This window comes from Felis catus, chromosome A3 (genome assembly GCF_018350175.1).
Source record: "Felis catus isolate Fca126 chromosome A3, F.catus_Fca126_mat1.0, whole genome shotgun sequence".
In the NCBI taxonomy this organism is placed as follows: Eukaryota; Metazoa; Chordata; class Mammalia; order Carnivora; family Felidae; genus Felis; species Felis catus.
Window position 1 is genome coordinate 22337398 of NC_058370.1, and position 27861 is coordinate 22365258.

General features: G+C 41.4%; 1 protein-coding gene across 2 annotated transcripts in view; it reads right to left on the reverse strand.

The window, feature by feature from the left end:
• Positions 1-27861, reverse strand: part of RPN2 (ribophorin II) — a 60684-nt gene that overhangs the window by 27339 nt on the left and 5484 nt on the right. For both annotated transcript variants that reach the window (XM_003983488.5, XM_006929762.4), the window contains exons 3-9: positions 16722-16817; positions 15999-16174; positions 10960-11035; positions 9835-9969; positions 7197-7373; positions 5510-5628; positions 3364-3469 (exon numbers count right to left, since the gene is read on the reverse strand). In XM_003983488.5, coding sequence (XP_003983537.1) covers positions 3364-3469; positions 5510-5628; positions 7197-7373; positions 9835-9969; positions 10960-11035; positions 15999-16174; positions 16722-16817 — 885 coding nt within the window. The remainder of the gene's footprint in view (positions 1-3363; positions 3470-5509; positions 5629-7196; positions 7374-9834; positions 9970-10959; positions 11036-15998; positions 16175-16721; positions 16818-27861) is intronic.

The window sequence follows — 27861 nt, forward strand, 5'->3', positions numbered from 1 at the left end:
CGGACTGGGATCAGATGTCTCATGCCCAAAAAGGTCAGACATGAGGTGGAGAAAAGGGAGAGATGAGAGTTTCAGAAAGTATCTTCCTTTCTGACAAACTTTAAATATAAGTATTTAATCTACTATGTTAAGTAATGCCCCAGTTTTGAAAAGGTCAAACTTTCTAGCTGCCTTGTCCTTTCATTTAAAAAAAGTGAGTGTCATAGGAACCAACTTGAGGAGCTTCCGAAAGGTCAAATCTGGGATAATGTGAGAAACAAAATAAATGATGACAGTAAGGTATCATAACCTACAGAGTAAAATAAAAATCCATGAGCCCAAAGTGTTATAAATAATTGAATAAATAAATGAAGACAGAGTCAGTCAGGGGAGGGATAGCTTTTTCTTACAGAATTCTAATTAATAAATGTAGAAAGAGTGAAAAAAAGAGAAAATCACCTTTGGGCAGACAACACATGAATAATGGTTGCAAGCTAGACCATCAGGATATTTGCAGACTCAATTATAAAGCAGAAAAACAGCAACTTTACAGTAGAGACACCTAGCAGACACCACTGAAACTAAGTGATCAAGGTTAACATCACCAGCAGTGAGACATATCAGTATCATACACTTCCTAAGAAGTGTTCCTGAGAGGGACAGAGTTTCACTTTGGAGTATTCTTGCAAAAAATAAATTTAATTTTGAGGAAACTCAGACAAACCCAAAGTGAGGGCCATTCTACGAACTAACTAGAGTACTCTTCAAAAGTGCCAAAGTCATGAAAGAAACTATCCTAAATTAGAGGAAGCTAAAGGAACATGTCCCTAGGTAGAATCCTGGATCAGAAGAGGGACATTAGTAGGATAACTAGTGGAATTTGAATTACAGTCTACAGATTACTTAATAGCATTGTATCAGTGTTAACTTCCTGATTATTATCTGGATAGTAATTACTGATATATTACAGTTATACAAGAAGCTAACATTTGGGGAAGCTGGGTAAAGGACATTTTTTATACTACTATACTTGGCTAAGTCCCACAAAGCATCAGAGAAATGAGGAATAGTTTTCCATCCTTAAAAACTAAAAACTTTACGGGTGCCTGGGTGGCTCAATTGGTTGAGTGTCTGACTTTGGCTCAGGTCATGATTTCGTGGTTCATGGGTTCGAGCCCCACATCAGGCTCTGGGCTGACAGCTCAGAGGCTGGAGCCTGCTTCAGATTCTGTGTCTCCCTCTCTCTCTACCCCTCCCCTGTTCACACTCTGTGTCTCTCTCTCTCAAAAATAAATAAACATTAAAAAAAATTTTTTTAAACCCAAAAAACTAAAAACTGTATACTTTATATTTTTGCAACTTCGAAACTATTTCAAGATGAAAAAAATGAAAAAGTATAATTTAAAAAAGTGAGGAATGCCTGGCTGGCTTAGTCAGTGGAGTATGTGACCCGTGATCTTGGGGTCATGAGTTCAAGCTCCATGTTGGGCATAGAGTTTACTTAAAAAAATAAAAATAAATTTAAAGAAAAGTGAGTGGGAAATGATACTTGAATAGTGAAGAAAAGAGTTATCACAAACAGCACATATTCAATTACTCAAAGAAAGGCACAGGGCCACTCCAAATTCCCCCTCATCCAACAGAATAAATGACAATGTAAGCAAGTAGATGCAGCAAAGACACAGTGACAAAAACATTGAGAAGTGACAGGTGAAAGGAGAAAGTAATATCATAAAAAGGCCAGCTGCTGGAGCTGCACACAGCTCTTCAGGCTCTATGCCAGCTGTATATTCACCAGAGAACACTAACCAAACTATTGTGCAGAGAATCCACCCAAGTACAGGCTGGGTGACCTTGGACAAGTTACTCTACCCCTTTGAGCTGCATCTGTGAAATGAAGATGGCTCCACCCATGCCTTAGGGTTGTCAGAAGACTAAAATAATGTAAGCAAAAGCATAAAGACCTATGCTTCTCATGTCAAAGGACTTCAATAAAGGGTTTGTACAGATGATTCTAATTCAGAATAAGAAAAGGTTAAACCATATCCCATAGTTTAAGAGAGTAGGAAAATGTAGGGGCTTCCAACTTTAGTTCAGGTCACGAGTTCAAGACCCGCCTTGGGCTCTGTGCTAACAGCTCAGAGTCTGGAGCTGCTTCGGATTCTGTGTCTCCCTCTATCTCTCTGTCACCCCAACTTGTGCACTCTCTCAAAAATACATAAATAAACATTTAAAAAATGTATTTAAAAAAAAGAAAAAAGAAAATGTATAATTCATCTTAAATAAACTTCTGTGAAACAGGTTGAAATGAAAGCCACAGTGCCTAAAGGGGTATACTTGAATTAGCTGGGAAAACCACTAATGTGAAGTACCTCCTTCCCAAGGCATCAGATAAATGAGACATAGTTTTCCATCTTTTTTTTTTTTTAATTTTTTTTTTTTTTCAACGTTTATTTATTTTTTGGGACAGAGAGAGACAGAGCATGAACGGGGGAGGGGCAGAGAGAGAGGGAGACACAGAATCGGAAACAGGCTCCAGGCTCTGAGCCATCAGCCCAGAGCCCGACGCAGGGCTCGAACTCACGGACCGCGAGATCGTGACCTGGCTGAAGTCGGACGTTTAACCGACTGCGCCACCCAGGCGCCCCTAGTTTTCCATCTTTAAAACTGCTTTGGGGGGCGCCTGGGTGGCGCAGTCGGTTAAGTGTCTGACTTTGGCTCAGGTCATGATGTCACAGTTTGTGAGTTCGAGCCCCTCATCAGGCTCTGTGCTGACAGCTTAGAGCCTGGAGCCTGCTTTGAATTGTGTCTCCCTCTCTCTCTGCTCCTCCCCTGCTCAGTCTCTCTCTCTCTCTCTCTCTTTCAAAAATAAATAAAAAACATTAAAAAAAATTTTTTTTAAACTGCTTCAGATCTTCAACACAACTCGAGGCAGCTAAACATCTGAAACACAATTCATTATGAAACTTACTGACATTCTTTTGTACTTTACCCAGATAGCCTTGCTACAGTGTGTTGTCACTTGATGATTTTCGTCACCTAATTTAGCATCAAGCACTTGTCTAAACCTATCAAGACCTACCATGTAAAACATTACAAGAATATTTATGTCTCAGTGACATTATGGGTGGTTTTGATCTTTCTGTTTCCTAAATTTTATGTAAGATAGTAACACTAAATTATAATAGAAAATGAGTAATTTATAAATAAAACCCACTATGATCAACATCTTGGAGAAGTCTGTCAAACAGCATAGTTTAAACCTACCCTTCTCTTAACATAGTCACATTAACTTGGTAGTAAAGTGAGGTCAATATTAATTAATGCTGTGTGCCCACTTGGTCATTTCATTGGATTTAATGGGGATGAAAGAAAAGCACTCACCTCTACACTATTTGCAATATAACGGTTGTCACCTTCAACTCTGACAGAGAAGTCATAATAACCACTGGAAAATTTGACATTCATGAAGTTTAGTTCAAAAACATCCCTGTTAAAAATGACAGCAGGGTTAGCAAGAACTCACACAGCAAAGCCATGAATGTACCAAATGGGCCACACGCCGCCCTCCTTGAGACCGTCCAGGGCTACACCACTTCACCTTTTAGCTTTCCACCCCAGTTGGGCAACCTCCTGCTCAATCACGGAATATGGTGTGGGGAAAACTTTGACCAATCTCAAACGACCTCCTCTTTCAAGGGGCGTCTGGGTGGCTCAGTCGGTTGAGTGACTGACTCTTGATTTCGGCTCAGGTCATGATCCCAAAGTCGTGGGATTAAGCCCCACATCAGGCTCTGGGCTGAGTGTGGAAGCTGCTTAAGATCCTCTCTCTCTCCCTCTGCCCCTCTTCCCTGCCTGCACTCTCTTCTCTCTCTAAAATAAAAAATAAATAATAAATAAATAAAATAAAATGACCTCCTCTTTCAAGATTCTAAAGTCCCTTTTTTCCCTTTGTTTCCTCCTCTCAGCTCCTAAAACCCACCTCCTTTGGGTAGACTTCCACAATTAAATGCAAAACAGTCTACAGTATGAAACCTATTATGTTTAAAAAAAAGAAAGAGAGTAGAAATGTTCAAAAAGCTGGATGTAGAGCAGTATAATTGTAGGTAATTTTATGTATTATTTCTACTCTCCTATGTTTTGTGAATTTCCTTAAAATGGCATATCTTACTTTTATAAAAATATCAGTAACTTTTATTTTAAAGGGGGAAAAAGGTAGAGAATTCTTAACTCTAATTACATAGCAAAACCCCCAATGTCTTTTACCATTGCGCTCACCATTCCTAAAAAATTTTTGCTTTTTAATTTCACATATTGCCTGTGTATTTTTATCATGGTCTAAAAAATGCATATTCTCGGGGCACCTGGCTGGCCCAATCTATAGAGGATATGTATGACTCTTGATCTCAGGGTTGGGAGTTAGAGCCCCACGTTGGGCCTAGAGCTTCCTTAAAAGAAAAAAAGAAATGCATATTCCTGATCTCATTAGCTTACTAATTTAACACTTAACAAAGTCTCTTATAAAAATTGATCCTTAATTCTTTTAAAATTTATCTAACAATATACAGCCATTACAAATAAGACTAAAGAAGAATATTTAATCCTATCGGGGAAATGTTCACGACATATTGTTATAGACAAAACATAATCCTTATTCAATTAAAAATATATTTATTTGCAGGGCACTCGGGTGGCTCAGTCAGTTGAGCATCCGATTTCGGCTCAGGTCATAATATCACAGCTTGTAAGTTTAAGCCCCACATGGGGCTCACTGCTGTCAGCACAGAGCCTGCTTTGGATCCTCTGTCCCCCTCTCTTTACCCCTCCCCCGCTTATGCTCTCCCCAAAATAAATATTTAAATATTTAAAATACTTAAAAAAACATGTACATACACACACATATATATACACAGACACATATATGTATGGCTTTGTGTGTGTATATATATATATATATACACACACACACCTATTTGCATAGAAAAAAGGTTGACCAAAAAAGACAACAAAATGTGAACCGCAGTTACCTCTAGATGGTAGAATTATGGGCGGTTTTTGTTTTATTTTTTGTGTTTTTCCATATTTTTACTACAATAAATATGTATTACTCATACATCAGAAAAAAAAATTAAATATTAAATTTAAAACCAGCTACTTACATCACAATGACAAGACAGAGACAACTAGAAATAGATAGGGAAGGAAACAATAAAACTAAAGCACAATTCTTCTAGTTGGCTTTTTTTTTTAAGTTTATTTACTTATTTTTTTAGTAATGTCTACACCTAACATAGGGCTTGAACTCATAACCCCAAAATTAAGATTCCCATGCTCTACCAACTAAGCCAGCCAGGTACTCCTCTTTTGGTTTTAAAAATCCTTTTCTTCTATGACTGTAGGATTTTGATATCAGTAAGTCAAATTTACCGAACCATGGGGACATTTTGTAATATCCATATTAATCTGGGTTATACTGGCTACAGACAAAACAAGTCTATTGGTGCCCTGCAAAAATAAAATCAGCACTTACCCTACAGGGGTAAAAGAAGTCTTCTGGAGGACAGTGGCTCTGGAAGCAACAGATTTAGCATGTTCTAGTTTCACAGTGGCCTGAGTCAGAGGCTGAGACAGAACATTGGTGACCTGCAACTAGAAATAAATTTGAAAATCATCTGTAGCAACAAAGACTGAAGGAGTACAAAATTTCATTTCTGGGGTACTTTATCCATAGGAAGCCAGCTCTGCAGGGGAAAAAACACCTCATTGCAGGACATCTTCACTGACTCTGGTCTACGGTCTATCAGAAATCAAACACAGGAAACACAAGGAGATTGGTAATGGGATAGATTATAGAATATTAGAGGTAGGGAGGATATTAAAGATGACCTTGTCCAATAATCTCGTTCTTCAGGTGAGGATAGGCTCTTTACATACACCCCCCTTTATTGATCATCTGAAATAAACAGCACCATCTCTACTTTACAGATGAAGAAGCTGAGGCCAGTTAAGTGGTTGGTCTAAGACTCAACCTCAAGCCTATCAAGCTACGAAACCAATACTACTTTGTTCTCTTAGCCGCCCACTCACAACTCATGGTGAACTATGTTAATCAGGCTATTTCTCACACTAGCCTTTGCTGAGGGGCTGTGGGTGTAAGCAGGGAGAGGAGAGGCGGTTTTGAAGGAAAGGGCACTTCCGCAGGAGAGCATCTGGAGAGGCCACCAGGGTAGAACTGATGCAACTGTCCTGTGTGGAACCCCCATGTTTAGGCATAAATAAAATGCTAATTTCTTATGAAGATCTTAGCTTACCACGGATTTCCAAACAACAGCAACAAAAGCCCCATTTGAGATGACAACTCCATGCGTATTCAAGATCTGTACATTTACTCAGAGATTCAGGCAGCATAAAAGTTCAGAGAGTCAGCATGAGCAGTCTCTGCTTGCTGCTAAGTGAGAGGGAGGGCTGTGCTACGAAGAGGCAGAAAGACATACTGTCAACAGCAGGAGGAAGGGACCTGGTGTTAACAACTTCAAGCACCAGAATTACTGGGAAATTTAAAAAGTGGTCTTTAAATAACATAGTTAGAAAGTTCTGGTACTGGAAAATGCCTTTTAGAAGTAAGCCTTCTCGGGGTGCCTGGATGGCTCAGTCAGTTAAACGTCGGTCTTCACTCAGGTCATGATCTCACAGTTCATGGGTTCAAGCCCCATGTCAGGCTCTGTGCTGACAGCTCAGAGCCTGGAGCCTGCTTCAGATTCTGTGTCTCTATCTCTCTCTGCCCCTCTCCTGCTCATTCTCTCTCTCTTTCTCTCTCTCTCTCTCAAAGATAAATAAATGTTGAAAAAAAATTTTTTAATAAAAAAAAAAAAATAAAGCAAGCTTTCTCTATACACCTGGTGTTACAAACCCTGAAATGCAATTTTCTTGCATTTAATTTCTTGAAAGCCTTACTGTTTAAAATCCTCCGGTGGGGGGGGGAAGCTTTTTTTGGATGGAGTTGAAGGGTTCTGTGACTAGTTCACCCAGGGGTCATGTCCCCAGTTTCAGGCTAAGGGAAATGAGCCTTGCTCTACATTTAATGGGTGTGTCCTGGGGGCGGGGCGGGGGGGGGGGGGAGGTAGTTACGGCCAGGTTTCTATCAGTCCTTAGGTTTCTGAAAGCCTTACACTGGAAACAGCAAGAAGGGTGACACAGTTTGGACGTGGAAGCCATACCCGAAGGATAGCCTGCTCGTGAGTGTCAGAAGGAGAGCCCTCGGGCACAACCACAACTGGCACATGGTAGCGATTTTGAGAGAGTGCAGCAGCAGCAGAGGCCACGCTGAAGGCTTCTGAGAGTGACTCGAAGTTCTTCTTGCTAAAGATCGCATTCATTAGTTGGATGACCTGATCCTGAAAGAAAAGAGAAATGCAGCTTGAGATCCTCCTCTGGCAGGAAGGTGGGAGAGCCACCCCTCGTTCCCCACTAGCTGAAGTCATTCTCTATCTGCTTCTTGGTGTTCACAAGGAGGATCTTTCAGCCATTAATCCAAACTGACCGAGAAGGTGAAAAGCAAATGTTAAGATTAAATCCTGGGGCGCCTGGGTGGCTTGGTCGGTTAGGCGTCCGACTTCGGCTCAGTTCATGATCTCACGGTCCGTGAGTTCGAGCCCCGCATCGGGCTCTGTGCTGACAGCTCAGAGCCTGGAGCCTGTTTCGGATTCTGTGTCTCCCTCTCTCTCTGCCCCTCCCCTGTTCATGCTCTGTCTCTCTCTGTCTCAAAAATAAATAAACGTTAAAAAAAAAAAATTTTTTTTTAAAAGATTAAAATCTGATTTGGTTGTTTTTTTCCATCTTCTGGTTCAAACTGAAATTGACACATTTATTTGTCAACCTTTTATTGAATGCTTACTGTACAAATGCAAGATAACTACTGAGATATGAAAGTATATGACAAAATACATACAACAGTAACCTTATGTTCCAGGTTACCATATGTGCCATGCACTGTAACAGGTGCTTGACATGCATGAACTCAAATCTTGATTAAAACCCTGAAAAGATCGATATTATCAATGTTTTTCAAATGAGGAAAGTGAGGCTAAAGAAGGTTAAGTAAGTCCTACAAGTTGTAACAGGAGGAAAAAAAAAAAAAAAAGACCCAAATTTATATGGAAGTCTATTTGTCCCGAGTCCTTCCAGAATAAAATATGTTCTTTCCTGATTCTTCTCACTCTCTGAGCTAAGCCAACTTCTCTCCCTAACCCCCTCTGGGCAGTACACTGGGGCTAAGTTTGAATTCATAAGACCAAACCTTATAACCAACATATACATTAGAAACAAACTAAAATAACTTTCCATTAAGAACTAATGGGCTGTTTAGAGGAGAAAAGTGAAAGCAGTTTTTTAAAAATGTGGAACCTAAAAGGCATTATTAAAATTCTGGAGGCTGTGTGCTTAAGAGGAAACATTTTTCACTTCAATCAGTTTTGTTTTTTAAAATCTACAATCTAACAAAAGAGCTCCCTTGTTCCCGACAGTGTTATTCACAGTCGACATGAAATAATTTTCTTTAATTGTACCAATTACATTTTTCCATCACTAGGCTGTTGACATGTTAAAATGGAGGACTGTTCACCAGAATGGTTATGTCAAAAGCAGTGACAGCAAAATTACTCCAGCCAAAATACCTGGTGAATAGAAGCTTGGGAATAAAGCAAGAAAAAGTTTAAGTTGTATATGTAGAATATTGCCAATTCATCTACTCTGCTGTGTACAGGAGAGTTCCTTAATGATTTGTACCATAAGACCCACATTCCTGCACTTTCACCCGTCATAGAAATTAAGAGAGTATGGGATCTCCAGACCTTCTACACTTAGGGTAAACAAAAGACAACAGAAGAATGCTAACACATGAATAAATTATTAGGTCATATCCTCCAGAGAAAATATAAAATTAATTCAAATTACCCAACACAGATAAGTATTTACTATTTACTTGAAGAAACTCAGCACAGAACTCAAAATGCTTAAAAGAAATGAAAGTTCTAACTTGGAACCCATATCTCTTCTCCTAAAATGAAAACAACAGCATCTTGTATTTTAAATCCTGTAGTTAAGGGTTGGTAACCTTCTCACAAACAAGGGGTACAAAGAGGGCCCGACTCAAAAAGATTTCCCACACACATTCCCGCCGAAGGTTCTTGCAGGTTAACCAGTTCCTCTTGAAACAAACAAACAAAGAAAAAAGAAGAATTAACTCTTGGTAGATGTCTGTAGAAACATATGCCTCTCAGAAAACTGTCAATCGGCAAAGATTAGCTAAGATTTAGCCATTTAGCCACTGCTGAGGCTGAGGTGGGAGGCAGAAGAGGCAGTTTTGCAGTACAGGAACAAGAAAGCTGGACATCCATTTCATAACACATGGGAAGGAGAGAGCCTGTAGCATGGGGAGACCTGGTTTAGAGGCATCTCTCCCACCTATTATCTGTGTGTCCTCACACATGTCACGTTGCCACTCTAGAGAGGGACCAAATCTGACTGAGCATATTACTCACAGATTTCCTATGGTGATCAAATGAGCCACACATAAAAATGCTTTATAAACTGTTAAGTGTTGTGAGAAAAAAAAAAAAAACAATAAAAAAATAAAATAACGCAAGCGTGACAATTTGTTTACATGTCCATCCCACTGACAACCAGTTTCTTGAGGACAGGCATTACATCTTTCTGTTTCTCATTTTCAATGCCTAACTCAAGACACTGGGTGACTACGTCCCAAGGCTAACTAAACAGCCCCCTCTGAAAAAAGCTGTTCTTAGCAGATAAAGTCAACAACCCCTTTGGCTTTCATGCTTGAGAATTATCAGGTACCTCCTTAATGGATGGCTCAGTCCCCACGTGGTCCATGAGCTTGTAAGTGGCAGCCACGAATAATGCTGTTGTTTCCAGTCCTTCTTCAAACTGGAGATACACACCTCCCAATTCATCCAGGCGAGCAACAAGATCCTGTCACAACAAAATGGACGCATGTTGGAAGTCAAGTGGTAACAGAAACAAGATGAACAAACCTGTCGCCCCGGGCAGACAGTTTTGAGAAATCACACTCCAAATCTAGAGAACACCTCTGACATTTAGCACTTTCTCAATTAAGATGCTTAGGCACAGAGTGAAGAATATCACACAGGCATCTGAAGAGAACAGTATCTGCTGCAGCCCTGGGAGTGTTCCTTCCCTGACCCCTATACTCAAGCCTAAGCCCTGCTCTGGGCAGAGGGCCAGTGGGCCAGGCCGCAGTGCACCCAGGAAGCATCGTGACACAGGCGGATCCCACGGCCATCCTTTTGGATACAACCTACAGAGCAGAGCATTTCTCTTATTCAATGCTCTAAAGGATGAACAGAGACATATACCTCTTCTGGGCAATATGAGGGGGCAGCTAATGTGCCCACACTGGGTGGGGCACCCAGTGATGACACCGTGTGGACTGCCTGTCATCACTGACTATGCAGTCCATGAGAGTAGGCTCTGAGCAGCAGGAGGTCCTAGGTAAAGGAAAAGATGGAGTAATAAAAACACAGTGACCACTTGCTGAGCACTTATTATGTACTAGGGACTTGAGAACCTCACTTGTTCCTACAACCCCATACAAGGAATTGAGGCTCAGACATTAAAAATTTGCCTGAGATTACAAAGTAATGAGTAGCATTAAAAAATATCTGAATTTGAGGTTTGTTAGGCTCTAAAATCTGTGGACTATGAACCTATACCTACAAAAGGCTGCAAAAGTAGTCTGTTGCCTTATTGATGGTGTAGCTATCCTACCTGAACAAATATCTCCTAGGACATATTGCTCTGATACAAAGAACATAAGTGTGCCATGGATATGAAAAGAAATGTAACTGGCCAAAATAAACCATGCATGTCTCTCTGCAAGACTCTTCTAAAGGGTTTCAAAGACAGGAGCTGCGAAATTCATTTGGCAAAATAAATTCACACCTCAATCTCCTCCACAATGCTCCTCAAGTCAGCCTGCTGGGACAGGTGGGATGCTGTCTGCAGAGCCTGGACCGTTCTGGAAGATAAAGAGTACAACCCCAATGAATGGCAAATCTCCGTTTATCTACTCTTTCCTATATTGGGACACTTTCAAGAATACCCCTCTCCTGTTCTTTACAAGTATAACACAGTCTCAGTCTTTAAGGAACTTAATCATAATCCAGTTGGGAAAGGACATCATATTACAAAGATCATAACAGCAAGAGAAGGCAGTCCAGGCAACATGACCTGAAATAAGTACCGTGGGCACAGGGAAGAGAGGGAGCACAGGTTCACTCTCCTCTGAAAATATGTTTTGCTCCTAGTGTCATCACACAGAGAACACTGAGACTAAGACTTACTTAGTTTTAAAAGAGATACGCTCTTCGGGAGAACAGAATTGAATTCAACCAAGCTGTATGTTGTACAAGAAACTGTGCTAGGCAGAACTTAGCTGCCTGTTAACTTTCTACTTTTCTTACTCTAAGACCAAAGAATATTATAGAATCTACATATGCAGATTGTTGGGTAGAATTTGGAGCAAACCAGATGAATGTGTTATAAACAAGAAGGCTTCAGGAAACACATGTTGAATGTTCAATACTTGTGCTATCATCACCCTGCTGGGAGACCTGAAAGTCACTTAATCCTTCAGGCATTAAATAAGATAAAAGGAATTCAGTTCTGAAACCAGAATGTATTCCCTTTTTCTTTTCCTACCATTTATTTCTGATTATAAAAGTACATATTTGTCAAAACTTCAAGCAATACATTACTAAAGAAGAAAGTTAAAATTCCTATAATACCTACTCCTAAAAGATAATCGTTCTCCAACTTATTTTTAGTTTAATGATACGTTGTATAAAACTTTCCACATGAGTACATATAAATGTACTTCATTCTTATTAACCATGACATAGTACGTACTGTTTAGATGTACCAGAATTTACTCAATCTCCAGTTGATAAACATTTATGTTGTCCTAAGTCACACAGTGCTGTAACAGATAGCCCTTACTCATCTCTCTAAATATTTTTAAATTGAAGTGAAATTTACATTAGAAAACTATCCATTTGAAAAGTGAACAATTCAGTGGTATTTAGTATGTATCTCGCAATGTTGTACAATCGCTACTTCTATCTAGTTCCAAAACATTCCCATCAGTCTAAAAGATAACCCTGTACCCATTAAGCACTTGCTTCCCAGCTTAATGGGCACAGCCCCTGGTAAACGCCAATCTGCATCTGTCTCTATGGATTTACCTATTCTGGATATTTCATGTAAATGGAATCAGATAACATGTAACCTGTATTTGGTTCCTTATACTTTCCCTTAGCATGTTTTCAGGGCTCACTTATGTTGTAGCATGTTCAGTACTTCATTGTTTTTATGCCTTATTCATATAGTTTTATCCACTCATGAATATATTCCTGTAAGACAAACTTTCAAGGCAGAATGTGAAAGGTATGTATGCGTAAGATTTTTTTATTAGATTCTATTCTCTTAGTGCAGATAACCCGGAAAATATAAATGCTGCTTTTCTAGAATGCATAAAGCTGAGGACCCCTGGTGGTTAAGCCACTGCTACTCAACCCCAGAATGGTTACCTATTTCCCAAGACACGACTGGGCCTTTATATAAAACCACCATTTATCAATCAGGTCAATGTGTTGGGGAATGTAGAGAGAGAATTTATCTGCTTTCATTGAGATCATAACAATTTAGATTCCCTCTATGGAAAATTAATTCCATTAAGATGACAAGTTGGAAAATAGGGGAGTTACAGTCCATGGACAGGAAAGCCCCAGAGTATTCAATGACTCCCATGGGATCTTTGTTGTTAAAAAGCACTAGAGAAAATGAAACCTGAATTTCCAAACAAGATAAAATCCCACATCTGCCCGTGATAAATGCTGAGGCCAGAACAGGTTGCTAAGACAGCCAAGAAAGAACTTTTCAATTAAGGTACCATTTTTCTCTTCTTTAGAACGAGTGAGTGTCATGCTGGTAACAACTTCAGAAGTTTTTAGACTGAAATTAATCCACTTAGCTTTTGAAAAGTTTTGTCACTGGCTTTAATTACTTATTCCCCAGTCAGCAATTTCTTTCCCTCTGAAGTACTTTTTCAAACACTAAGAAAGCCGATCTTGTCTTGCTAATATACAGCAAATGATTTAAAGAAATTAGGTTATAGGACACCACAATGGCATCTTTTCAGATGTTTCCTTCAAACCTACAATTTTTTTTTTCTCCATTCTAGACAAGTTTATGAACATTCATATCCTAGAATAAGTCCACTTAAATGTAGATGACCCATTTACAAGTCCTAATTTAGATCCAATTTCCTTACACAGGGCAAGTCAGTAGTAATGTTATATAAGGCACCCTGCCAGTTTGATCTTCACAATAACCCTATGAGACAGATACCACTCTCTCCATTTTACATATGAAAACACTGAGGTTTAAGGGGGTTGAAGCTCCTGGTGTTGGTCACAAAGATATTAAGTAGAAGAGTCTGGATTTGAACATAGTTCTCCCCGATCCCAAGCATGTGCTCTTTCTACCTGCATGCTTTCTACAAGAAAACAGAAACATCAAAGTACAGTTTCAGCCTTTATAAACTCTTTGTTGGGCACCTCCCATGCACCATGCTGTGTGCACACCACAAGTAAAGAAGCTTACAATCTAAAAGAGAAAGAACTACAGTAAACCGAGGAAGTAACCAGCTTCCTAAGAAAGAGACTAAGAAGGAAATGCTCTAGAGAAGGAGCTTTTGGTGCAAGCCCGCTAAGAACTGGGCACTGCAAGAGCTCCTTCACATGCATTATCTCATTTAATCCTGACATTTATTCTATGATGTAAGGATTATTGGGCTCATTTTATAGATGCGGCTCAGGGAAGTTGGTAACTAACCCAAAGTCGGAGCAAGAAAGGAACAGAGCTGGTGTTCAAAGTATAACCATATAACCAAGTATAACTGACTCCAAAATAGACGTACTTTCTTTGTATTTTTTCCTGTTCTGGGATTTTGAGGAGCGAAACTTTCTTTTTTGCTTGGAGGGAAAAGGAAAGTTTTGCTGTAGAAGATGGCATCAGACTGAGGCACTGATGACAGGGATATCTGGACATGATACTATGGATCTCACTGGGGATCCCTGGGGATTTCTCCCAAGGGATTATGAGAGGAGATCAAAATAATGTGACCTGAAAGCAAAGGACTGCAGGGCCAAGCACTGGACAAAGTGTGTACAAGACATAAGCCCTGGGAAAAGCAGCCCCAAAGTCACTGATTACTTACTGACCGTGTGCAAATGAACAGGGTGTGAGTGAGAGAGAATGTCAACTGACTGTGAGCCCTGCCCTTAACAAAATTTCAAGTTTAAAAACATTTTGATCTTACCCCCTCCCCACAAAAACAAACAAACAAACAAACAAACAAAAAACCCAAAAATCTGGGAAACAACTGAACTATCTGCAATAGGGAACTGGTGTCACCAACATCTTGCTAAACAAATAACAAGAGGCCAGGTGCTCCCCCTCCTTTCAGGAGTTGCAACTGAATGGGGGACAAATACAAAACAAAAAACACATGTACTGTTATAAGTGGGGAATTTCAGTGCTAAAGAAAAAAACTACATATAGAATCACTTTTAAGTTTAATAAATATCCTGGGCGCCCTGGTTTCGGTTCAGGTCATGATCTCATGGTTTCGTGTGTTCGAGCTCCACACAGGGCTCTGTGCTGACAGGGCAGAGCCTGCTTGAGATTCTCTCTCTCTCTCTCTCTCTCTCTCTCTCTCTCTCTCTTCCTCTCTCCCTCTCTCCCTCTCCCCCCCCCCCCCTTCTCTGTTTCTCTCCTGCTCACGTTGTCTCTGTCTCTCTCAAAAATAAGTAAATAAACTTTAAAATGCATTTCCCTAATCAGGGCACCTAGGTGGCTCAGTCGGTTAAGCGTCCAATTTTGGCTCAGGTCATGATCTCACAGTTCATGAGTTCAAGTCCCGAGTCGGGCTCTATGCTGACAGCTCAAAGCCCGGAGCCAGCTTCAGATTCTGTGTCTCCCTCTCTCTCTGCCGTCCCTCCCTCGTTCGCACTCTGTCTCTCTCAAAAATAAACATGAAAAAAATTTTTTAAATGCATTTCACTAATGACAAAAAAAAAGTTTAGTAAACATCCTTAAGTCCGTTAAAACATTAAATTTATAATAAACAGGAAAGTTGCTCAGAGTTCCTTTCCTTCAAGTGCTTCTCCTTCACCTAAGCTTTTGCAGAGTAGTAGAGTCTGATTCCTAGAATGCTCTCTCCTCTGAGCACACACTTCTCCCAGCAGATGTTGTCTGTCACAGCTTCAAGGGATCCTATAAGCCCTCCTCCAGTGCAGGGCCTCCACTGCCAACAGCTCACTGTGCCCCAGCCAAACCTCAACAAAGATGCACGTGGCTTGTTGGCTTCACTTTCCCTTGGTTATCTCCTCCCCTGCTTCAGCCTCTAACCTCAAAAGCAATTCTCTTTTTTTTTTAATTTTTTATTTAAAAAAAATTTTTAAATGTTTGTTTATTTATTTACTTTTGAGAGAGAGCGAGCACAAGTAGGGGAGGGACACAGAGAGAGAGGGAGACACAGAATCCAAAGCAGGCTCCAGGCTCCGAGCTGTCAGCGCAGAGTCTGATGTGGGGCTTGAACTCACAAACTCAGATCATGACCTGAACTGAAGTCGGACGCTTAACCGACAGAGCCACCCAGGTGCCCCTGAAGCAATTCTGTCTTTATATGGCAGTGTGTTTATATTCTGACTCAGTATCTTGAGGAACACGGTGTCCAGATGAGTCCACCAAGACAGGGACTCCCCTGTCTTAATTTAATATCGTGTCTGCAGCGCCTGGCAGAGCACATGGCACATAGTAGATGCCCAGAAAATATGTGCTGAAATCAGCGGACGAACCCTCTCAGGACAGTCTCTGACACAAATGAAGTCTGAAAAGTGCTCGACACGGTGACTTACGCTAACACAGTCTCTTCCTTGCTGAGGCGAGCGGTAAGGGCACCGAGTGCTTCTTGGGAAGCCAAGGGAAGGCCAAAGCCACTTAGGGCTGCCACTGCATGGTAGATCTGGGTAACGGATGAGTCTTCACTGACAGCTGCCAGAAGCAGATCTTTGGTCTCATTTGAAATAGAGATCTAAGAAAGGATTGGCAGACATAGAGTTTAGAACAGGTGCTGGTAGTTTGTGGCAAACAACACACAGAGAGACCGCCAAAGTCATACCACCCGGCTAGCACACGGTTGTCCCTCCTCAACTGCTGGGACATCAGAATTCAATGTCTGTAGGAACTCAGCATAACACTTGAAAAGATTCTGGCAAGTCACTTGTCTATTTGTATGGTTCTCCTATGTTCAATGAAACGGATTTCCAGAAATCTGGCATGGGGACGTTCTTCTTTTACTCTGAACATTTTTAAAAGTTAAAGGGAGTTGGAGAGAAAAATCTAGGCTTCCCAGAAGAGAGGCAACTACAGGAAAAATTATTGAAAAGCCACGAAAAGTGAAAACTCGGAGAAAGAAATAAACTCCATTTCCTTAAGAAAAATAAAATCACAAGAATGGAATTCCCACCCACACTAATGGATCCTTATTGTTAAAAAAAAAATTAATCTGACATGACCCTCCCCCTTTAAAAATACACATTACAGTGTAAAGCATATAGAAACGTAGAAGCTGGACTCACCTCACACCCTGAGAGGGCCTGGCTAGACTGGGCAGCATAGAAAAGGGAATCCACATTGCCTGGATCAAGGTTTGACTTAATGAAGGCGCACGCTTTCTAAATAGGAGGGAAAGTCAACGATAAGTGGCAATATACACAGTGACTGGGAAAGCATACATGTTTTTTGAGGACAAAATGCTAAGCAATCTGTGATGGCTAAAAGTATGAACTATACAAGATTTTGTGTTTTAAGCAGGTATTTTCCATAGAACACTGTATTACACAACACTGTAGACTTCATATCAAGAGCAACAAACCTAAAGTACTCTCGTCCTTCTGAAGCCTAAGAGAAAAGAATAAAGAAAAAAAAAAAAAAACATTTTCACTGATCACCTGCTGTGGCCATAACCTGTGCTGGGTGTTTATGATGCTCTTCCTTTTAATGAACATAAGGACCCAATGGTAGAGACTACCATTCCCATTTGACAGGAAAAGAAACTAAGCTTAGAGTTGGTAAGTCACCTGATGAAGGTGACAAAGCCACAAAATGGCAACGCCTCCACCGATTCTAACTGTACTGGGGTCTCCACTTAGATGTCTCCAAAGTTAAGTCAGGTTCAACACATCTAAAATGAGCTTGAAACCTTCTATTTCTTCACCTGGACCTTCCAGCTCATGTACAGGCACCACCACATACCCTACTACCTGAAGCAGAAACCTAGGAATCATTCTCGACTTTTCCGTTACCCTACAAGCCTGGTGACCCTATCTCCTTTCATTTTTCCAACCCAATCCCCATCCTCTGGCTTCCCTCATTGCCTTATTTCAGGTACTTGCCATTTGTCACCTAGTCTGTTTTAATCATCTCCTAACTGGCCTCAAGCCATGCAGTTCATTCTGCATACTGACTGCTTCAAGGGTGGTCTTCACAAAATACAAATGTAACCATGTTACTCTGCTATCAAAACCCTTGGGTGGTTCCACATTATCCTCAGAAAAAGAGCCGAAGTTTCTGATAGAGCATAAAATGCCCCCGTGACTGGCACTTTCAGTGCCAGCTTTACCACCACACCACCTCCGACTCCAAAGTCTTACCCTCCAGCGTGCTGCAGCTACCCAGAGACACTATGATCTCGCCTTGGCATGTATGTGACCCTGCTACTACCCCGGCTGGGAGCACCCTTCCCTTGTCCCTCCAGTCTGCCCAACCAGGTCTTATCTTCATCTCTGTTCAGATGTCACCTCTTCCAGAAAGCATTTACGGACATTCATCCCAGGTTAGGCCAGGGCCTTCCCTCCCAAATGCTCCCCCAAAGTGCTCACCACACTGTACTAACTACCTCCCCCAGTGACCAGTTACTGAAGAGCAAAAACTTGGATGAACCCCAATCATAGTGTCTGCCACAAAGTAGGCACATAATAAAACTCATGCTATTCTCACTGTATCAAACCACAAGGAATACTAATAGTTACATTGCTAAATATTTTGATGGAGGTAACATAAAATTCAGCTATTCAAAATTAAGTGGCAATAAAACCAGTTAAAAGTGGGTGCTTCTGAGGAGTAAGACGGGGTGTAGAACAAGGTGGGCCACGTAATGGGTTGATGCTTTTCACTAACAGTTGTGCTGTATTATCTGATTTTTTCCTGTGTGTGTGTGCGCTACTTTAACCAAAAATCTATTTTTAAATTTTATGAAAGAAGTTAAATAAGAGTCTCAAAACAAATGGGTTTCAACCAGAAGTTCGAGAAGAAAAAAAACACACAAAGAAATACTTCACACTGCACAAATTAGGGATCTGAAAAAGAAAATCTACTCAAGGAATCCTTCAGGACAATGTGGGTAAACTTAAGACATGTTCTTTATCGCCATCTGGTGCTTTAACAATAGAACAACAGCATCCAAGACCACCCCCCCCCCCCCCCCCAAGGATTATGGTCACTTTTTGAGCACTTAAAATGTGTCAACATTGTTCTAAGTGTTTTATGTGCATTTCTCCTTAAGTATTAGGTCCTCCTCTTATCTTAAGTTTACAGACAAGAAACCTGAGTCATCAGAGAGGCAAAGTGACTTGTCCAAGGTCGCTCAGCTCTTAATGGAGGAGCTGGAATTCAAACCCAGGCAGCCTGGCTCCATAGTTTGAGCTTCATACAACCTCTGTCTCTCAAGGTTTTTCATCTCTAGTGAAAAATTATTTGCCCTGTAGGAAAACCAGCATTGTGCCAATTCCCTAATTCTTTGTACAGGCAAATGAAGGTAAACAGTCCCAGCAGTCAGTGGCTTTTAAGCTCCCAATGTGTACTAGGTTTTAACAGCAGCAGCAGAAGTGCCAGAAGACCTCTGGAAACACACCCTGGACTCTTGGGAGACCACCCAATGCTGAGGCTTCAGCTGGCCACTTCCAAAGGTTTGTAACTCTGACTTGAGCTGTCCTCATCCTACATTCATTCTTCCCAACTGAGGCCTGCAAATCGTCCCCTAAGTGTCCACTCCCTATCTGCTCCTCTCTAACCTTCTATGCCCTATATTAATACTCCCAATTATCTAAACATCCTCCTGAGCAAAGAACATCCGTGCTTTTCTCTACCCATTCTTCCCTACAACTCCCTGAACAGAATCAGGAGCCAAGAAAAGATAGCTAAATCTCTCTCATCTGCCCTTACCTCTCCCTTATTTTCACCATTAACATCTCCCAACTACTCTGAACTCCTCTCACACCACACTCTGTAATCTCGCCAGACTTCGTCACCGTGTTGTGATATAGAGGCATTCCAAGGCAAGAGCTCCCACACCAGGTCCTTTGTAATGGGGCCCACCTTTTCCTCTTAAAAAAAAAATTATATATATATATATGTATATATACAATATATATTACATATATATATGTATTATATACATACATACATACATACTGGACATATTATATACATATATGTATATAATACATATATATACACACATATATATGTATGTGTGTATGTACATATATATTATTTATTTTGAGAGAGAGAGGGAGTGAGCATGAGCAGGGGAGGGAGAGAGAGAGGGAATGAGAGAACCTCAAGCAGGCTCCACACTGTCGGCACTGTCAACATGGAGCCCGCTGTGGAACTCGAACTCACGAACCATGAGATTATGACCTGGGCTGAAATCAAGAGTTGGACACTTAACTGACTGAGTCACCGAGGCGCCCCTTGGGCTCACCTTTTTCATACATACTTCTTACCACACTTCCCCCTGCACCTCTGTTCTGGCTGTCCTGGACAACTGACTCACTACTCCCAAAACACAAGCACTTTTTTTTTTTTTTTTTCAACGTTTATTTATTTTTGGGACAGAGAGAGACAGAGCACGAACGGGGAAGGGGCAGAGAGAGAGGGAGACACAGAATCAGAAACAGGCTCCAGGCTCTGAGCCATCAGCCCAGAGCCTGACGCGGGGCTCGAACTCACGAACCGCGAGATCGTGACCTGGCTGAAGTCAGACGCTTAACTGACTGTGCCACCCAGGCGCCCCACACAAGCACTTTTAAGCCTCCAGATTAGTGTGAGCAGTTCTCTCCATCTGGAAGCCCATTCATCTCATTCAACTTGTCAGCTAAACTTCTCCCTCTCAATTGGTAACTCCTGACATATTAACAAAATTCAAGACTTCTTTTACTTTATTTTATTTTATTTTTTAAAGTTTATTTATTTACTTTGAGAGAGAGCAAATAGGGCAGGGGGAGAGAGAGACAGAGACCCAAGCAGGCTCGGTACCGCCAGTGCAGAGCCCGATGCAGGGCTCAAACCCACAAACTGAGAGATCATGACCTGAGCCAAAGTCAGATGCTCAACGGACTGAGTCACCCAGAAGTCACCAAGACTTCTTTTAAAATAAACTTTCCTTGGGGCACCTGGGTGGCTCAGTCGGTTAAGCGTCCGACTTCGACTCAGATCACGATCTTGCGGTCCGTGAGTTTGAGCCCTGCGTTGGGCTCTGGGCTGATGGCTCAGAGCCTGGAGCCTGCTTCTGATTCTGTGTCTCCCTCTCTCTCTGCCCCTCCCCCGTTCATGCTCTGTCTCTTTCTGTCTCAAAAATAAAAAATTGAAAAAAAAAAAAAAACTTTCCTTGGGGGCGCCTGGGTGGCTCAGTCGGTTAAGTGCCCAACTCTTGATTCTGGCTCAGGTCACAATTTCACAGTTTGATTTCACAGTTCGTGGGGACTGAGTCCCTCCTTGGGCTCCACGTTGTTAGCGCAGAGCCTGCTTGGGATTCTCTCTCTGCCCCTCCCCAGCTCAGGTTCTCTCTCTCTCTCTCTCTCTCTCTCTCTCTCTCTCTCTCTCAAAATAAATAAATAAACATTTTTTTTAAATAAACTTTTCTTGATCCTTCTCTCCCCCCAGCTGCTACCTTCTCTCCGCTACCAGTGAGTTTCCAAGTCAGAAAAGCCACAAGAGACTTTTCAGTGCTCACTCCCTCAGCACTGGACAGAACCGATCACTTCCTCATTCTGAAACATTCACCTCCCTTCGCTTCCAGGATTCTCCAGCACTCTCCTGGCTCTTGTCCGACTTCTCACAGGGGCTCCTTACTTTCATCCTCTTCTACCTGACCTTTCAACGCTGGAGTTTTTCAACTCCTAGGCCCACTTCTCATCCATCCTCTCTCTCCCGAGGCAATCTCACTCATGCCCACGGCTTCATCCAGAACTTTTATGCAGATATTCTCAAGATTTTTACCCCCAACCCAGACTTCTCTCAATGGCCATTTACATGACTCAAAGCCATTTCAAACTCAACAGGTTTAAGACCAAATTCATGAACTTGCCTGCACAAACCTATGTTCCTGTCTTACAGAATAGCTCAACCATCTACCTGTGCAGCAAACGCTGGAAGTCCAGGTGTTAACTTTTTTTTTTAAGTGTATTTATTTTGAGAGAAAGAGCACACATGCATGCAGAGGAGGGACGGAGACAGAGAGAGGAAGAGAGGAAATCCCAAGCAGTCTCCATGCTGGCAGCACAGAGCCCATTGCAGGGCTCAATCCCACGAACCATGAGATCATGACCTGAGCTGAAATCAAGAGTCAGATGCCCAAATGACTAAGCCACCCAGGCGTCCCCGGGTATTATCTTTTGCACCCCTTCTGCATTCAGTGTTGCCCCATATTCCCCTGCCAAAGTCTGTCTTCTATAGAACAGGAAAGAAACCTTTCCAAAATGAAAATGGATCGTGATACTTGCTGCTTAAAATCAACTGCTCTTTAGAGAAAAAGCAAAAATTTTCCTGTGGCTGCCAAGGCACTTAGACTTAGCTCCAGCCTTTCTCTCTGGCTGCACTCCTCTCTCTCCCACTGTCTGCTTAACATGCAGCCTCCAGTCAGTCTCTTAAATGTAACCTGCTCCCTGCCTGCACAGGTCCCTTGCACATGCCATTCCTTCTGCCTGAAGTTCCCTCCCCTGTCCCCGTTAACTCTTCTTCTCCCTTTAGACTTCAGATCAGTCATACCTTCCTTTATTTAATAAACAGTTACTGAGTGCCTACCACATGCCAGCTGCTATTCTAGGAACTGGAGATGTACAACAAATAAAATGGACAAGGTCCCTGCCCTCATGGAGCTGTAATTTAGAGGGATACAGAATGAGATTTAAGTTCAGAGATTTCCTTGGGAAAGCCTTCCCTGACCAGGTCAAAGTCCCCTATTTATAAATAGTATATATCTCTTGGGGCACCTGGGTGGCTCAGTCGGTTGAGTGTTCAACTTCGGCTCAGGTCATAATCTCACAGTTCGTGAGTTTGAGCCCTGCGTCAGGCTCTGTGCTAACAGCTCGGAGCCTGGAACTTGCTTTGGATTCCGTGTCTGCCTTTCTCTGCCCCTCCTCCAATCGCGCGCTGTCTCTCTCTCTTGAAATAAATAGACGTTAAAAAAAATTTTTTTAATAAAAAATAAAAATAAACACTATATACCTCACCTTCGTAAAACTTACCGTAGTTACAAACATTCATGTATACATTTGCTTATATGACTAATGTCTATCTCCACTATTAGAGTATACATTCCAAGAGGGCAGAAGCTTTCTTTCACTGTTCAACACTGAATCCCCAGTGCCAAGCACATGGCACAAATTCACTAAATATCTGTTAAATGACTAAATGAATCGTGCAGCAGCCAGTACAGATGGCAACCCCCCTGTACAAGGTTAGGGCTTATGGCGAGCTTTCTCAGCAGACAGCGTGAGTGAGCTTCTCCCTCTGCTGAACTCCACACACCACGTGGGCCCGGGACTTTCTACATGCTATGCATCCTTTTGTACTCAGCACCTGATCTCACTATCGTGGTACCTGTCCTTCACTAGGTAATGAGCTGTTATCTTTTCTGCACTTAGTATAATGCCTGGCACATAGCAAATGCTCCACAAATAATTACTGCCTGAAGGAATGTCTGACTGACTGCTATCCCTAGCAACCAGCTGAGTACCTGGCCCTCAACAAGCACTCAGTACTCGGTGAATGGTACAAACATCCTGTCCTTCATATGTACTCGCCACGTACCAGACACTGAGCTAAGCACTTTATTCTTTTTTTTTTTTTTAATGTTTATTTTTGAGAGAGAGAGAGGGAGAGGAAGGGGCAGAGACAGTGAGACAGAGGATCCCAAGCAGAGAACCTGATGCGGGGCTCAAACTCACGAACCAAGAAATCATGATGTGAGCCGAAGTCAGAACTCAACCAACTGAACTACCCAGGCGCCCCAAACTAAGCGCTTTATACAAATCATCTCATTTAATCCCCATAACAACCCTATAAGATAGGTACCATTTTCGCCTTTTTACAGACAGGGAAAGTGTGTGATTGTCTGACAACCTGTAAACACTGCCTAATGTTTCCTGATTTTAGTCATTCAAACACTACATCGCAAGTTTTGCCATAATATATAACCTATTTACTTCATGTTTTCATTATAGTGAATACAAAACAACTCTCATTATTCTTAAATCTTAAAGAAGGCTAAGCAGTAACATCTATAAAACCATCATTCTCATGTGCTTATTATTTTTATTTAAGTTTATTTATTTATTTTGAGGGAGAGAGAACGAGCAGGGGAAGGGCAGAGAGAGGGGGGAACAGAGGATCTGAAGTAGGCTCTGTGCACATAGCAGAGAGCCCGATGCAGGGCTTGAACTCACAAACCATGAGATCATGACCTAAGCCAAAGTCAGACACTCAACGAATTGAGCCTCCCAGGTGACCCTCATGTGCGTATGGCTTTTAATTATACATATATAGAACCTGATTATTAAAATGAAATTGTTCACTCTTCCTAACACCTAAAACTAACTCTCATTCCACATTCTGTTGTTCCTACAACTGCCTTCTACTCATATTCTTATTAAACCCCATTCCTCTCAGTTTTGCTGGGAAAATCTCTTATGACAAAATACCCAAAATCTCCCCTAAGGATCTACCTGTGAGAGCAGCCAGTTCAGTGCATCTAGCAGGGCTGAGGGCATTCTCTCTGCTCAGCTGAAAGCAACAACAATGGAGCAGGATGCACATCACCACATGGAAGTGGCAGTAAGGGAGACTGTCCTCAGTGGATTTATTTAGTGCGCACATCTAATAGGGCAATTTGCTAGCTTGAACCTTCCATACAACTCCCTTCCATTGCTTACGATGTGCACATCACACAATCACCGCAGCACATTCCACAAGCGACTTGAAGAAAAAAGTGTGATTAACCCATTTATTTTCTGGTTAACAGGTACATTTGAGAGCTTCCATTTCTAATAAGCCAACGTTTACAATTCATTCAACAACCATGTGTCGAACATCCTCTGTTTATTAGCCATCAAGCAATGGGGATGACAGTCGAGAAAAATGTCAATCGATGTCCATCACCCACTACTACTACATAATAGAGCTGAGAGCTAATACTTAGTACATACTCCATGCCATCACCATGTTAACTACGCTAACAGACTATGAGTGGTGAGTGGACTATTATTATCTCCATCTTACAGATGAGAAAACAGATTCTGAAAGGTTCGGTAAGCTGCACAGTTAACTCAGCTATGTAGTTCTGAAGTCAAGAACTTGAAGCCAAGCAGTCTGACTTTAGAGTCTGTGTTATAAACACAAAACCATAGCTGGCCCAATTATGCAATTACCCCATATCACACTGCACTGCAGCCATCCAGATGGCTTCAGTCTGCATCTTCAGCCCTGACCACCGTCCCCTCAAACTCTGGACATCACCAGAGAACACCTTTGGGAGTATGTGTTCAACCTAAATCCATGTGGAACCCCAACTCATGAGACAGATAAAAAGGCACTGCTCTAGCTAACGTGGAAGTGGCTCATTCTTCCATGATCTCCCTGGACTGAATCCTACAGTTCCATACAAGCTTGAAAATGACCAGTAGAAACTGCTCTTCCTGCATTCAAATCCACCAAAATTTAATATTAACCTAATATTCCAATTTTGTCTCCTATATCTCACAATATAAAACCTCTATAGGGCAAGACTGTTTCACTCTGTGTCTCCCAATCTGCTCTGTCTCGTCCCCAGGCCCTCTACAGACTGCAGCCCTCTGTACATTGCAGTATCTGTGCCAGGCATTGTCTGAACTCCCCTGAACAAATTATAAATAGAAGCAAAACTTTAAAATATTGACGATGATGATGATAATAATAATAACAATAACTACCACCTGAAGGGCCTTTTGTAGGCCGAACACTTACTAGGCTTAATAGGATTTCACTTTATCTTTATAATGATCCAGTGAGGAAGGGATCATAACTCCCATTTTACAGAAAGGTGGAGCCAGAATCAAAAACTTGGGCTAACTAGCACCGATGCCTGCACTCGTTCTTTTGAGCAAAACTAATTTTACTAGGAAGTACATTCACCTTGAGGGTTTATAACAGTATGATCACAAGGAAAAATTGTCTCCTTAATACAGTCATATGTTAAGGAAGGAAATACTGGGCAGGAAATAAGAGCTAGCTGTCAGGAAGAAACCTGAATGAGTGTGGACCTCATACAGCAGGATTAACAAACTTTCTGTTTGTAAACGACCAGGCTTTTCAGGCCAGACGGTCTCTTCAGTAACTACTCAACTCTACTGCTAAAGTGCAAAAGCCGATACAAGAGTGGGCATGGCTGTGTTTCAATAAAGCTTTATTTACAAAAGCAGGATTTGACTCTGGGGGCCATAGTCTGTCAACACTTCTGCCATACAGTATTCAGATGATGGCTGGCAGACATCGGGCAAATTACCTAACCTTTCTGAGCTTCCATTTCCTCCTCTATTACAGGATACTATTTTTGACCACATAGAATTAAGACAATTAACTCAAGCTAATATATCCAATGTACCCGGCACACAGGAGGCATTCAATAAATCAATAGCAGGTACTGATTTTAGTGTGGGGCAGGAAATGTAAAAGTAAGCCTAAGACATCACAAACTCTCCTACTAGATCACATAAAAACAAGCAAAAAATGCACATAGAACGGCATTTTGGCCTACTGGCTAAAAGGCGACATTCTGAGCATCAAAAAGCATAACAACTGTTATTGTAGGTCAACTATACTTCAAAAAAGAAAAAAGAAAAAAAAGAATAACAACTGCCATGGATTGCAAAACATTAACCGGGACCACCAGTTCTGGCCGTGGCAGAATTAAAGGCATTGAAGTTACCTCCTGCCGTCAATAACGACAAAACTAAGGGGCGCCTGGGTGGCGCAGTCGGTTAAGCGTCCGACTTCAGCCAGGTCACGATCTCGCGGTCCGTGAGTTCGAGCCCCGCGTCGGGCTCTGGGCTGATGGCTCAGAGCCTGGAGCCTGTTTCCGATTCTGTGTCTCCCTCTCTCTCTGCCCCTCCCCCGTTCATGCTCTGTCTCTCTCTGTCCCAAAAATAAATAAACGTTGAAAAAAAAAAATTAAAAAAAATAAAATAAAATAACGACAAAACTAAAAAAATATACGAAGTTGAGACACTGGACAACAGACAGTACAAGGCTGTCATGCTTAAAAGAAAGTAAATAGTATGAAAATGATAGCACAAATGACAGGATTTTAAATAGAAATATCTCGTTATATGGTCCTTTTGTTATTCGTGACATAGCAAAATAGTAATTCAAAGTATATTGATGAAGTTCAAAAGCACATTACAATCTCTAGAGCAAATACTAAAATAATAAGTAGAGCTAAAAAGCCAACAGAAGAGATAAAATGGAATAATCAAAAATTAATTCAATCCAGGGTACCTGGGTGGCTCAGTCGGTTAAGCATCCAACTCTTAGTTTTGGCTCAGGTCATGATTTTACGGTTCGTGCATTCGAGCCCTGCATCGGACTCCATGTTGACGGTGCAGAGACTGCTTAGGATTCTCTTTCTCTCCCTCTCTCTGCCCCTCCCATGCTCTCTCTCTTTCAAAATAAATAAATAAACTTAAATTATAAAAAATTATTCAATCTAAGACAGGAAGGAAGGAGGAAAAAAACAGCTAATCAAAAAACAAGATGGTAGACTTAAACTAAACAATATAGTTACATTACATATGAATAGACTAAACTCCCAATTAAAAGATATTGTCAGATGAGATTTTACAAAAACAAGTCCCTACTAGATACTGTTTACAGAGAGAGGGTAATCTGACAACACCTGAATCCACTGATCCAACTTTATCATAACTAAAACAACCAGATATTACACACCCATTGATAGGAAGTACACATAGGAAGTACCTATGAAATGTTTTTGCCAAGAAAATTGACCTGAATACAAGTAAGCCTCAAGAGCTAACCATCAGTTTACAGGAATACAAGAGATAAGGAGGTGTGTTCAAAAACAGTATGAAGATGCTATCAACCAAAGGCAGAATGTGGAAACTTCTCCAGGATGAGTTGATCTGGCTTGTTCTACAAGTAAAAGGTACTGGGGGAGGGGAAGGTGGAAACGGTTATTAGACGAAAAAGGTCTTTAAAAGCAAAGTTTTCTCCAACTGGTAGCAGAAGAGGTCAGAGAGGTTTGAAGAGTAAGAACTCAACATGACATTACTGACTTAAATGGGGAGGGGACAACATGAGAAGTAACGTGGGTCGCCTTGAGGAACAGAGAGCAGCCCTTGGCTGACAGCCCACAAGAAAATGGGGATCTTAGACTTAAGACTG